The sequence below is a fragment of the Mirounga leonina genome, unplaced genomic scaffold (genome assembly GCF_011800145.1).
Source record: "Mirounga leonina isolate KUSES-001 unplaced genomic scaffold, KU_Mleo_1.0 Mir_129, whole genome shotgun sequence".
NCBI lineage: Eukaryota > Metazoa > Chordata > Mammalia > Carnivora > Phocidae > Mirounga > Mirounga leonina.
The window spans coordinates 39,698,983-39,712,960 of record NW_023270323.1 but is presented as its reverse complement, the minus strand read 5'-3'; the positions used below and the strand labels follow the sequence as shown (position 1 = coordinate 39,712,960).

The window sequence follows — 13,978 nt, the reverse complement described above, 5'->3', positions numbered from 1 at the left end:
CCAAGTTCTGCCTGTCCTCCTCAGGATCTCAGTGAGCTCCCTTCATTATCACAAAATGCTCATGTCTCAAACATCAAGAAGCAGAAAAAAGAGACTGTTTCTTCATTACGTATCTTCTGTCAGGGCAAAAGAAAATCTTCCCTAGAAACACTTCCAGCAAACTACTCTTTGCTTGTCTTTGGCTTGAACTGCTAAACTAATCATTAGGTAGGGAAATGAGAATGCCAATGTACTCTGAGATCAATCAGGATTTGCCTGAATCATTTGGGAAGAGTAGACACTGGAACAAATTGGTGTTCTGCCAACATGAGAAAGAGGAAAATGACTCTTAGGTAAGTAATTTATGGTACAATGGAGTATTCGATAAATAGCGTGGGGAGACTAGACTGTTCATATGGAAGAAAAGAAAGCTAGATCTGAATAATACCATAAACAAAAATAAATTCCATGTGGATTAAAATTTCAAATGCCAAAAGTTAATTTTTAGCAGAAAATACAGAACAATATGTTTTGAAATCAGGGGTAGAAATAGATGTCTAGGGGCACCTGGGTGGCTCAGTTGTTAAGCGTCTGCTTTCGGCTCAGGTCATGATCCCAGAGTCCTGGAATCGAGCCCCGCATCGGGCTCCCTGCTCTGCGGGAAGCCTGCTTCTCCCTCTCCCTCTGCCCCTGCTTGTGTTCCCTCTCTCGCTGTTCCTCTCTCTGTCAAATAAATAAATAAAATCTTACAAAAAAAAAGAAATAGATTTCTTTTTTTTTTTTTTAAAGATTTTATTTATTTATTTGAGAGAGAGAGAATGAGAGAGAAAGCACATGAGAGGGGTTAGGGTCAGAGGGAGAAGCAGACTCTCCGCCAAGCAGGGAGCCCGATGCGGGACTCGATCCAGGGACTCCAGGATCATGACCTGAGCTGAAGGCAGTTGCCCAACCAACTGAGCCACCCAGGCGCCCCAGTAGATTTCTAATATAAACCACAAATGAGTACAAATCATAAAGGATAATATTAATTAGTTAGAATATATTAAAATTTTAAACTTTTGTACAATATACTGGCATTAAAGTTAGAAGACAAACCATAGCCACAGTGAAGTATTTGCATGATGTAAGACAGTTTTCTGTTACCCAATAGATAAAAAGGGGCACAGTACAAGTATGAGCAATTGACAGAAGAGGAAAACTGAAGAGTCAGTAAATACTATAAAAGATGCTCAACCTCATCAGTAGTCAGAGAATTGCAAACTTATATAAAGAAATAGCACTGACCCACTATTAAAAAATGTTCTAATTTGATAATACTGAGTACTGGACACTATATGGGGAAACAAAATGTCATCCATGCCTAGCAGAAGGGTCAACTAGGTCAACCTCTTTGGTGATCACTTTGTTGATATTTAGTAAATTCAACAATATGCATTGTCAGTAATCTAACATCCTTTCCAATATATGTATCCTAGAGAAACTCTTTCACATGTATACCAAAACACATGGTCTAGAATATTCACCACATTCTTTCTTGTTTTTCTCTCTCTCTCTCTCCCTCCCTCTACACACACATACACACACACACACGAATATGGAATAGCTTAATTATACAACAATATGAATTGTATAAAGTGTTGTATATTCATATAATCAAATAGTATGGTATAGTTCAAATAAATGAACTAGATCTATAGATATCAACTTGAATTATCTTAAAAATAGAATGTTGAGAGGAAAACACAAGTTGTTTAGGAATATTTATAGTACAATATTACTTACATAAAAAGTAAAACCCAGAGCACAATACTCTGTATTATTTATGGATAAATAAGTATTTAATAAAAATACAGAAACAAGGAATCGTGTTTGTGATTACCTCTGGAAAAGAAAAAAGAAGAATCAGAACAATGAAAGGTATAAGTATCAGAGATGTTTCAACTTTATTTCTGTTTTATTTCTTTAATGAAAAGGATATAAAAATATTAAAAATGGATAAATTACATTGAGTCTACGTGGGGAGTACATATAGATATGTCATATTATTTTATTTTCGTTTGAAATGCTTTATAATTTTTTAAGTTTTCCATGAAAATATTTCATCAATCATGAAAAGGTCCTAACCCCATACAAATCACTTCAAATTCACTACATTCACAAATGTAGTTTGCCTTCATTCATCTTTTACTGAGCATCATTTTAAGCCACATGCTATATGTTGTTTGAGGATTAGAGACTAGTTAGTGTCAGAAGAAATGTAAATAGTAGTAATATTCTGCAAGGAAAGTAGCAAGGATTGGATAAAGATACCATGAAGATCAAGAAAGGTCCAAATGGCATAAAATTGAAAAGAGGTTAGTCAAATGCTCAAAAAACATTCTTGGTATTGAGTGAGAAGCCAAAGATGTCACTGTCAAAAAAAACAAATAAAAACAAAGCAAAAAACAAAAAATCAAAGGTATGGAAAATTTCTACGAACATTTTAATTTGGAGGCTCTTAGAGAATATGATATAGAGAATATGTCAACAATATGACTTATTACTAAGACTACAATAAACATCAAAGTTTTTTCCCGGAAGCAAGCATTTTAACTATTAATATCCCAAGAAACTCCCATAGCAACATACCTGGAGAAGGAGTCTTTCAAAAGCCAGAAAGTTATCCCACTTGGCAGTCTGCGGGTGTTTCAGAGTTTGAACCGTGGCCAGCCCAAGCTGTAGGAGCCCACAGTGATTCACTAAAGCTTTGACGTTGTTCTTGAAGAGCTGAATATAGGACATGAGCTGCCCCGGAGTGGCTCTCCCTGGAGAAACATAATAATTTATCAGTAGTAAAATCATGAGAAGAATGCCATTAATAATATTACTGCTTCCTACTGGCACAGAATTTCAGAGTTGGCTGCAAGCTTTCCTAAGCTATTGTGATTCTTACAACAACATGGTGACAGTAGCAAATTTGAAACTATTACCTGCCTTTTACAAGTAAAGAAACAGGGGGCACCTGAGTGGCTCAGTTGGTTAAGCATCCGACTCTTTTTTTTTTTTTTTTAAGATTTTATTTATTTGCGAGAGAGAGAATGAGAGACAGAGAGCATGAGAGGGAGGAGGGTCAGAGGGAGAAGCAGACTCCCCGCCGAGCAGGGAGCCTGATGCGGGACTCAATCCAGGGACTCCAGGATCATGACCTGAGCCGAAGGCAGTCGCTTAACCAACTGAGCCACCCAGGCGCCCTAAGCATCCGACTCTTGATCTCAGTTTGGGTCTTCATCTCAGGGTCCTGAGTTCAAGCCCTGCATTGGGCTTCACGCTGGGCATGGAGCCCACTTAAAAAAAAAAAAAAAAAACTGGGGCGCCTGGGTGGCACAGTTGGTTAAGTGTCCGACTCTTGGTTTCGCTTCAGGTCGTAATGTCAGGGTCATGAGATCAAGCCCTGCATCAGGCTCCACACTCAGCAAGGAGTATGCTTGAGATTCTCTCTCCCTCTGCCCCTCCCACTCATGCTCTCTCTCTCTCTAAAAATAAATGAACAAATCTTTAAAATGTAAATAAATAAAAATTTAAAAATTTAAAGAAAACACACAAGTAGAGAAACATATTAAGTGATCTGGCCAAGGCTATATTACTAGTAGAACTTATTTTATAATTCTGCAATGCCCCACAAATAAATTCTCAAAGTCATCCAAATAAGTATTCTTTGAGCTCAGCATGGAGTGCCTCTCCAAGCAGAGTACATAGCGATCTAAGAAGCAAAAAGGCAAAATTTCTAATGGTGTGTGTATGTATAGAAAGTAAGAAGAGAAATCCGTTACAACTGTGGCTAAAACCTTATCACTGATATCACTGGGTTCATGACAATATTCATGAGGATCAAAGCTGGCTGTCACATGAAATAAAAATCTATGGAGACCTGGGGTGGCAAAAACACTGGAAGATGAGGCATCAGAAGAAAACACTGCATATGAGTGATACAGCACATTTACTACAATGGTCACCTAGACTAAAACAAGAGCCCTATCTCATAAAAGACTAGATAGTACAGAAAAACAAAACGTTTGTTGAATATTCACTCCTTTAGAGCCTCTAAGTCCAACATTTGCCTATTGCAGTCCTTTGAGTCACTTCACATTGTCCAACGTTATCAAACTGCATTCCTGCTGATCAATGGGTGCTATGGACAAAACTCCTGAACACCAGATTCTCTCCATTGGACAAGGAGGTAGCAGTGGGGCCAAACATAGATGCAGGTCAGGTAAACCTTTCCTACACACCTTATCCATAACATGTTTGTGGGTTGCTCTCCAATGCCTGAAATCCAAGTTTGTTTATTATATCTAGGTTTAATATTTAGCAATGAAATCACCTATATTTACTCAGCACCTTACAGTTTACATAGTGCAAGTATGCCATCTTCTTTCATTCTCATAGCAACTCTACGGGGTGGCAAACAAGGCATGTGCTGCATCTGTTAGACCCACCTGAGGCACTGGGAGTTCGGTGTCTTACACAATGCTAAATATCAGGTATCACTTAATAAGTGGTTTTTGATCACAATACACAAAAACCAAAGACCTTGCCACAAGAAAGTTATACGCCTGCAACAGAAAGAATAAGAATAGTGGAATGGTAAGTAGTGAAGCAAGCCTCACTCATTTCTTTGGTTCCTTGGTAAAGTCTGAGTTCATTCCTGATTCTCAAGGCAGCAAGCTAATGATCTACTTGCTTAACTACTTACAGAGAAGAGCCTCATCAACTCCTTCTTTGTCTGGTTCTGAGTCAGGTTTATTAAGGTATAATTTACATAAAGTTCACCCTTCTTCTGGTGTACAGCTCTAGGAATTGTGACAAATGCATATGGTTGGGTAAGCACTATCACAGTCAAGATACAGAACATTTCCATCATTCCAAAGACTTTACCTCCTTTGTAGTCAATTCTCCTTCTCCACCCCAGCCCTTGTGAGCACTTCTGTGTTTATCTGATCTCTGTCCCATAGTTCAGCTTTTCCAGAATGTTATATAGATGAAATTATACAGTAGGGAGCCGTTTGATTCTGGCTTCCTTCACTTCAGCATAATGCATTTGATATTCGTCCTTCTTGTTGCTTGTATTAGTAGTTTGCTCCCTTTTCTTGCTGAATAATATTCCATTGTATGAATGTGTCATAGTTTATTTAGCCATTCATTTAGCCATTCACCAGTTAGTGATCATTTGGACTAGTTCCAATTTTTTAGAAATTATGAATAAAGCCTTCATAAATATCCATGTTCAGGTTTTCATGTGAGTATGTGTGTGTGGACAAATGGTTTCATTTTTCTTGGGTAAATTTCTAGACCTGGGGTTGCTGGGTCATATGCTAAATGTATGTTTAACTTTGTAAGAAACTGACAAATTGATTTCCAAAGCAGCCTGTCCTGCCAGCAACCTATGAGAATTCTAGTACCTCACATCCTCACCAGCCGTTGCTACTACCAGTTATTTTTATTTTAGTCGTTCTAATACATGTGTAGCAACATCTCACTGTGGTTTTAATTTGTATTTTTCTAATGATGAATAATGTTGATCATCTTTTTATGTTCTTATGTGCCATCCTGTATGTTTTTTGGTGAAGTGTCTGTTCAAATCTTTTGCCCATTTTTTATTAGGTTGTTTACTTTCTTATTATTAAATTGTGCCATTACTTTTATTAAGTCATTGATTCAACATATATTTCTGTGACAGACACTGTTCTTATTGCTAGAAATAAACCTGCAAACAAATCAGACAAAACTCTTTGTCCTCACAGTGAACAAATATAAAAGACAAATGTCTCCTTGATACCCTCCTATTTAATTCAATCTATTACATATCATTCTCATTTAGGGATGGAGGCCTTTTGTGCAAATGATAACATGTTTACACAATGACATCTTTTAATGCCTATTAAAAAAATTTTCACATGAAATGCGTTCAATCAATGATTGACATGACCTCCATGTATTTGTTTACACATTGTACTGCTGGTGATGGCAATTCGGTTCCTGTACACATAGAGCTTAGTCTATCAAGAGAGATGTTCATTAAACAATTATACAAATAATTACTTAATCATGTTTGCGGTAATACTGCTGAGGAAAAATACAAAATGTCTCGAAAGCGTGAAAGGCCCTTTAAGATTCAAAACTGCTGAACTGTCCAACCCTATCTCCTTAACTAAGGAGGCAGAATTAAGCTCAAAATACATATAACCTATTTGCAATTTAACTGTCTTATAGAGAGAAATCATCAGAGCAAGTCATCAGAAGGTCTGTTTAGATTTCTGTTGTAATAACCATATATTCAATTTAAAGATAAGAGTTTCTTTGATTCAAAAATATAGGTGAACTTTTTATCTAGTTAGCATTTCCTAGCTCAGCCTCTAGTCATCTTATTTACGTAATGCTGCCTGCCCACCTAAGGCATGTGATCCAAAGGAACAAATGAGTATAGAGAATTTGGTAATTGGAAATGCAACAACACACTACATTGTGAATTTAGTAATTATTTGCCTTTGCTGCCCTATTCTGTTCCCCTCTATATAGCTTTTTTTTTTTTTATGTACAAATGCCAGTAACACTTCATTAGGTACATCTTGATAGCAGATTTCTTTTTGCTCCATAACATGCTGCTTGGAATTCAGTAAAGAAGTAGGTCACACAGGTGCTTTAAAATATACGCTAGTGAACACTTTTTCATGTGTCTGTTAGCCATTTGTATGTCTTCTTCAGAGAAGTGTCTGTTCATGTCTTCTGCCCATTTTTTTGATTTGATTATTTGTTTTTTGAGTGTTGAGTTTGAGAAGTTCTTTAATAGATCTTGGATACCAGCCCTTTCTCTGCAAATATCTTTTCCCATTCTGTGAGTTGCCTCTTTGTTTTGTTGACTGTTTCCTTTGCTGTGCAGAAGCTTTTTATCTTGATTAAGTATCAAAAGTTCATTTTTGCTTTTGTTTCACTAGCCTTTGGAGATGTATCCTGAAAGAAGTTGCTGTGGGTGATGTCAAAGAGGTTACTGCTTATGTTCTCCTCTAGGATTTTGATGGATTCCTGTCTCACATTGAGGTCTTTCATCCATTTTGAGTTTATCTTTGTGTATGGTCTTAGAGAATGGTCGAGTTTCATTCTTCTGCATGTGGCTGTCCAATTTTTCCAGCACCATTTATTGAAGAGACTGTCTTTTTTCCATTGCATATTTTTTCCTGCTTTGTCAAAGATTATTTGACCATAGAGTTGAGGGTCCATATCTGGGCTCTCTATTCTGTTTCATTGGTCTGTACATCTGTTTTTGTGCCAGTACCATGCTATCTTGGTGATCACAGCTTTGTAATATAGCTTGGAATCGGGCAACGTGATGCCCCCAGCTTTGTTTTTCCTTTTCAACATTTCCTTGGCAATTCGGGGTCTTTTCTGATTCCATACAAATTTTAGGATTGTTCCAGCACTATGAAAAATGTCACCGGAATTTTGATCGGGATGGCATTGAAGGTATAGATTGCTCTGGGTAGCATAGACATTTTAACAATGTTTATTCTTCCGATCCATGAGCATGGAATGTTTTTCCATCTTTTTGTGTCTTCTTCAACTTCTTTCATGAGTGTTCTGTAGTTCCTAGAGTACAGATCCTTTACCTCTTTGGTTAGGTTTATTCCGAGGTATCTTATGTTCATCATCTTTAGCCATCAGGGAAATTCAAATCAAAACCACAGAGATACCACCTTACACCAGTTAGAATGGCAAAAATGGACAGGGGAAGAAACAACAAATGATGGAGAGAAAGGGGAACCCTCTTACACTGTTGGTGGAAATGCAAGTTGGTACAGCCACTTTGGAAAACAGTGTGGAGGTGCCTCAGAAAATTAAAAATAGAGCTACCCTATAACCCAGCAACTGCACTACTGGGTATTTACCCCAAAGACACAGATGTAGTGAAAAGAAGAGCCATATGCACCCCAACGTTCATAGCAGCAATGTCCACAATAGCCAAACCGTGGAAAGAGCCAAGATGCCCTTCAACAGATGAATGGATAAAGAAGATGTGGTCCATATATTCAATGGAATATTACTCAGCCATCAGAAAGGATGGATACCCAACTTTTACATCAACATGGATGGGACTGGAGGAGATTATGCTAAGTGAAATAAGTCAAGCAGAGAAAGTCAATTATCATATGGTTTCACTTATTTGTGGAACATAAGGAATAGCATGGAGGACATTAGGAGAAGGAAGAGAAAAATGAAGGGGGGGCGGAATCGGAGGGAGAGAGGAACCATGAGAGACTATGGACTCTGAGAAACAAACTGAGGGTTTTAGAGGGGAGGGTGTGGGGGGATGGGTTAGCCCAGTGGTGGGTATTAAGGAGGGCACATACTGCATGGAGCACTGGGTGTTATACGAAAACAATGAATTGTGGATCACTACATCAAAAACTAATGATGTATTGTATGGTGACTAACATAACATAATAAAATAAAATTTAAAAAATAAATAAAATAAAATATAGGCTAGTGAGATTTTCAAAATCTTAAAGTTAATCACAACCTTACATAAAACAAATGGAAATCAACTAACTGACTGCCAAAAATGCTACAATGAGACTGATGACTTGAGAAAGCTGCTCAGTTCACATCAACTAAAACAGCAAACAACCAGAAGCAGGTGCTGAAAAAGTAAGAGCAGGACATGTATTCATATCTCATATCAGAAAACAACAACAAAAGCTTGGCATGCAAACTTACATGGTGATTTTAAAATGTCCATTCAGAAGGCCTTGCCACACACTTTTTAAAGCCATAAAAACAAAGGTTATTTGATATCAAGACTGTATAATATATAGCAACTTTTGGAAAGATGATGATTTGAAATCTGAAAAATAGTTTTCAAGTAAGAAAAGCTATTGGGCTTTCTTTTTTTTTTTTTTTAAGAGTTTTTAAGAAAGAGAAATAGGCTTCTTAGATTTAGCTAAGAGAAAAACATAAAACTTTATCAACCATCAATTCTCTATATATTTTTAAATCCTTATTAAAATATAATTATCTCTTGAGGGAAAGTGGACAGATTTGGAAAACAAAAGGATTTAACATTTTAATATTGTTTGTGATCCTTACAATATTGAATTCAACTGAAATCAAATGCATCATGGAGCCTATTTTTCCATTAACTACATACACTTGATAAATTATAATTTTCTCAACCTGTTTTGTGGTTTGTTAAAATATATTTAAAATATCTATACATATCTATACATACATGATTTTTTGTTGATATGCTTAAAATAAAGAATGTTCTGGAAGGGGGGGAATCAGAGGGGGAGACGAACCATGAGAGACTATGGACTCTGAGAAACAAACTGAGGGTTCTAGAGGGGTGGGGGGTGAGGGGATGGGTTAGCCTGGTGATGGGTATTAAGGAGGGTACGTTCTGCATGGAGCACTGGGTGTTATACGCAAACAATGAATCGTGGATCACTACATCAAAAACTAATGATGTAATGTATGGTGATTAACATAACATAATAATAAAAAAATAAAATAAAATAAAATAAAGAATATTCTGTCAATGCCGGGTTTGATTTAATCATAAAACTGTGTCTTAATGGTAGAAAGCAACCACCACCAGAAATTTTGTCTAAAATACCATATTTAGCTACTAAATTTTTTTAAAACCTCTTGGCAATAGAAATAATAAGACTGTCATTGCATGTTTTTTATTCATCATTTTCATGAAAACAGTGTATGAAATTTGAATAAACAAACCTAGGTGTTTTAAGTCTTGCATTCCCAAAAATCAGCATTTCAATTGTCTCCTTTTTAATCATTTTTCTAATATAATAAAGGCGCAGTACATTAAAATACTTATATATAAGAGGTCCTGCTGAAACTCTGATTTATTTGCTCATACACAATTGGCAAACAGAATAATTTCAATATTACACAAAAGTCACATCTGTTCATTTGTTTTTTTCTCATTATTTCAATATTTTGTGCCACCTAATAACAGCAGCTGAACACAAAGTAAACAAACACAGCTGAACACCGCAAGCCACGAGAGGAACCAAGCACGGTATGCAGTGCCCATGCATCTCTAGCTCTTTCCCTTGGCTCTGCCTGGCCACGTGCCCTATCTTGGAAGTGCTTCCTGTTTGATTCTCCCTGATCTTCAGTGCAACTCAACAGCCTCTACTCCTCTTCATATTCCCTTCCAGTGAGCTACCTTCAACTCTTTTGTTCACATAAAGTCCTGTATAAGCTGTAACATTTCTTTATTTCTAGAAATTTAGCACATCTTTTTAACTATACTGGTATTTTATCAAGATTCTTACTGGTTTTGTCAGTGCTCTGATTATTAATCTGCAAAGATTTTTGAATGGGCCTCCACTAATGGTATTTTTTTATCCTAATATGTGATTTTGCAAAACAACTTTTCCAGGAATGTATACACATTATAGCAAAAACACCCACAACAATATATATATCAAACGTGACAACTCTACTAAAATTAAGCTTTTGACTGGTTGGCAGCACCATCAGAGAAAATTTCGAATGTTAATTCAACAGTTGACATAAGAGAGCCAGAATCTAGTGCATGAAAGATGGTTTAGGAGTTTTGTGAATAGCATACAAAAGGCTCAGGGGTGCCTGGGTGGCTCCATCAGTTAAGCGTCTGCCTTCAGCTCAGATCATGATCTCAGGGTCCTAGGATCAAGCCCCGTATTGGGCTCCGTGCTCCGCAGGGAGTCTGCTTTTCCCTCTCACTCTCCCTCTGTGCTCTCTCTCTCTCTTTCTCAAATGAATAAATAAAATCTTTAAAACAAAACAAAACATACAACAGACTCAGAAGGTAGACTGAGCACATAGTGTATATCCTCTCCTTACTCCATCAGAATGACAGAAAAAAATGAAAAGGGACAGGAACACACAATAAAGAGATTGTGAGATAGTCTATAAGCAGACAAAAGATTTCAAACATTTTGCCCCCATCTGTTGGTTATCTTTGTAACATACATTATATACTAAAACTTTCTTTTTTGTTCTGTCGAATACAGATGGTATCTTACGGCTTTTCATGTTCTAAGAAGAGAATAATAGCCCCCTTATACTTCTTCCCCCTTACTTCTTAGTTCCCCCCTTTCATCTTGCAAATCAACTGTACTTTTAGTTTTACCTTGTCACAATGACTGGCATTTATATTTTGTTCTGTAACCATATTTATTTTTATGTGCTTTTTCTATGGTTTCATTAGAAAAGTTCAAAATCAATCAATAGTGCTTACATCAGTATAAACTATATAACTATTAATGACAGAGCCAAATTATGTGCTATGATTACCTTTCCTTATGCATATAATACACTTTGCTTCTAGAATGCTCTGTGGCGTATTTCCTTCCTTCCTTCTTTCCTTCCTTCCTTCCTCCCTCCCCCCCTTCCTTTGCATTATCTACTTAATCAAAGCTTTAAAGTATTCTAACCTCCAATACAGTATCCTATCTTTGGAGTCTGGGTTTTTTTTTCCCCCTCCCTGAATACTGTCAAACCTTTCATTCTCCCATTCCAACCTAGGCAGATTGTTTTCTAGGCCTTTCTGCACAGCCAGCAGCCTGGAACTCCTTTTATTGCTCTCCTCTGTTGGAATGGTTTCATTAAACCCCTGATTTTTCCTTCTTGGTATACTGCCTTTTCTTACTGGACATCCTTAAGTAACCTCAGAAAAGGAACTCTGAAGAAAGCAGAATTTTTGTATCCCTGAAAAGGCATTTTCTTGTCCTCAAAGTTTCATGATAGTTTATTGGGGTCTGGAATTCTAGGTGGCCAATAATGCATTATTCATTATCTTCTGGTTTTCAGGGTTGCTGATAAAGAATGTGTGCCAGTCTCATTCCTGTTCCTTTGTAGGTGAGCTTCTTTTTTCCATCTTGGGGCCTTTAGGATCTTACTCTCTTATGCTCTAAGGACTCACAGTTATTATGTCTAGCTTAGAGGTCTTTTTATTCTTCCCAATTTCTTCTCAGTAAGCCTATTCAATTTAACTATGTCTTTCTTCACATCTGAGAAAGTCTCACATTCTTCCTTTGCTAATTTCTTATTCTCTGCTTTCTCTTTCTTTCTGAAACTTCTAATATAGTTTTTGGATATCCTGGATTGGTTCTCTATATCTTTTATCTTTTCTATCATCTTTTCCATTTCCTGTTTTTTTCTACATTTTAGGACAGTTACAGTTTATGCTTAAACTTTGGCTGAATTTTGTTTTGTTACATACCATAAAATTCACCCTTAAATTATACAATTGAGTGGTTTAGAGTATATTTACAGAGTTGTGTAATTATCACCACCATATAATTTGAGAACATTTTCATCACCCAAGAAAAAGCCCATTCCCAAATTTCCTTAGTTACAAAAAAGATACACTGCTATAGATCTACATATGTTGGAATAAAACCTGAATGGAATTTTCCATTGGGAGACACAATGATGCTTAGTTATACTTAGTTATAACTGAGAAAAGCAGAAATGAGAATATTCAAGTAATTATAAGTGAACTCTAATTTTTTAATATAATAATAATACTGTCATTTTTATCATATTTTTAAAAATTTTCACTTTTTAAATTTTTTAAATTTTTAAAATTTTAACTTTAAAAATTTAAAGTATAAATGCATGGAAGATAAAAGAGGAATGGAAGAGTACTAAATGATGGAGCAAAACAATAAAAATAAAACTCCTACCTTCAGCCACCCAAAAAGGCTTTGCCCAGAATACATGAAAAGGTGGTACAGCAGAGGGAGCTACCTCCGCAGAAGGTAACAGCAACACCAGACTCAGAAGCCTCAGGTATGACAGACGTGGAAAGTGAGGAGTATAACATAAAGCAAAGTATACAAATATTAAGTGCACAGTTCAATTAATTTTTACATATGTATCTACCCATGTAACCACTATCCAGATCAACATAAAGAATATGCCCAATACTCTAGAAGACTCCTCCATATACTTATACTTATCCAGTCAATAATGCCACAAAGGTAGACCATTACTTCTATCTCTACCACCACAGATCATTTTTTATCTGCTTTTGAACCTCATATAAATGAAGTTATACATATGTACTCTTTTGTGTTTAGCTTTTGTTCAACATTATCCAGAATCTCAATCTTTCTTCTTTTTTTTAACCATGCTTTATTGCTCTGACTATACCAGTTTCTTCATCTATTCTGCTTTGCAGGACACTTAGATTTTACAGATGGGGCCAATATAAATAATGATGCTATGAACATTCTATTACATGTCTTTTGGTGGACATAAGCACTCATTTCTACTGGTTATATGCCCACGTTTGCTGGGTGAGTGTATACTTCTCTTTAGTTGACACTGTCAAAAGAGTTTTCCATGGTTGTATCAATATCTTCACATTTTTAAAATTTGATTAAATTTAACAATTTAAAATAGTTTTAAAAGTACACATGTAATGTTTAAAATGAAGCACTACTGTATCACTAAGTTTCCTTCTGGTATTTTACGTTGGGTAGCCAAAACACTAATGAAAGAATCACAGTGGAAACCACATTGCCATATTATAATATGCATCTTTATTTTATTGTTCTCATAATATTTTTACATATTTATTTACTTACTTTCTTATCTACACAGAAAAGGGCCTGGAAAGCAAGATACTAATTTAGGAACAAAGATTATGTTGAAGAGCAAGACGGTGGGGAGGGAGGATATACCTTCACTTTTTATTTCATGTACATTATGATTTGAATTTTCTAGAAGCATGTGCTAGTATTACTTTTTAAATAGACTCTTGATTCTGAAATAAAATCATGTCTGTCTCAAGTAGAATAAACAGATTTGTACAATGGATAAAGCATTGTCTTTCAACAGATTAAAGAAATAGAAGAGTAATCATACCTGCCTGCTTCCCACCTCTATCGAGGTCGAAGGGCAAAGGACTATGGTTAACATGCAGGTGGAGAGATTTAAGTCAGAAATG

The 13,978-nt window shown here is 36.1% G+C and overlaps 1 protein-coding gene across 1 annotated transcript in view; it reads right to left on the bottom strand.

Moving 5' to 3' along the window:
• SCFD2 (sec1 family domain containing 2) overlaps window positions 1–13,978 on the bottom strand; it is a 432,834-nt gene that overhangs the window by 324,780 nt on the left and 94,076 nt on the right. The window contains exon 4 of the mRNA XM_035004995.1: window positions 2,608–2,783. Coding sequence (XP_034860886.1) covers window positions 2,608–2,783 — 176 coding nt within the window. The remainder of the gene's footprint in view (window positions 1–2,607; window positions 2,784–13,978) is intronic.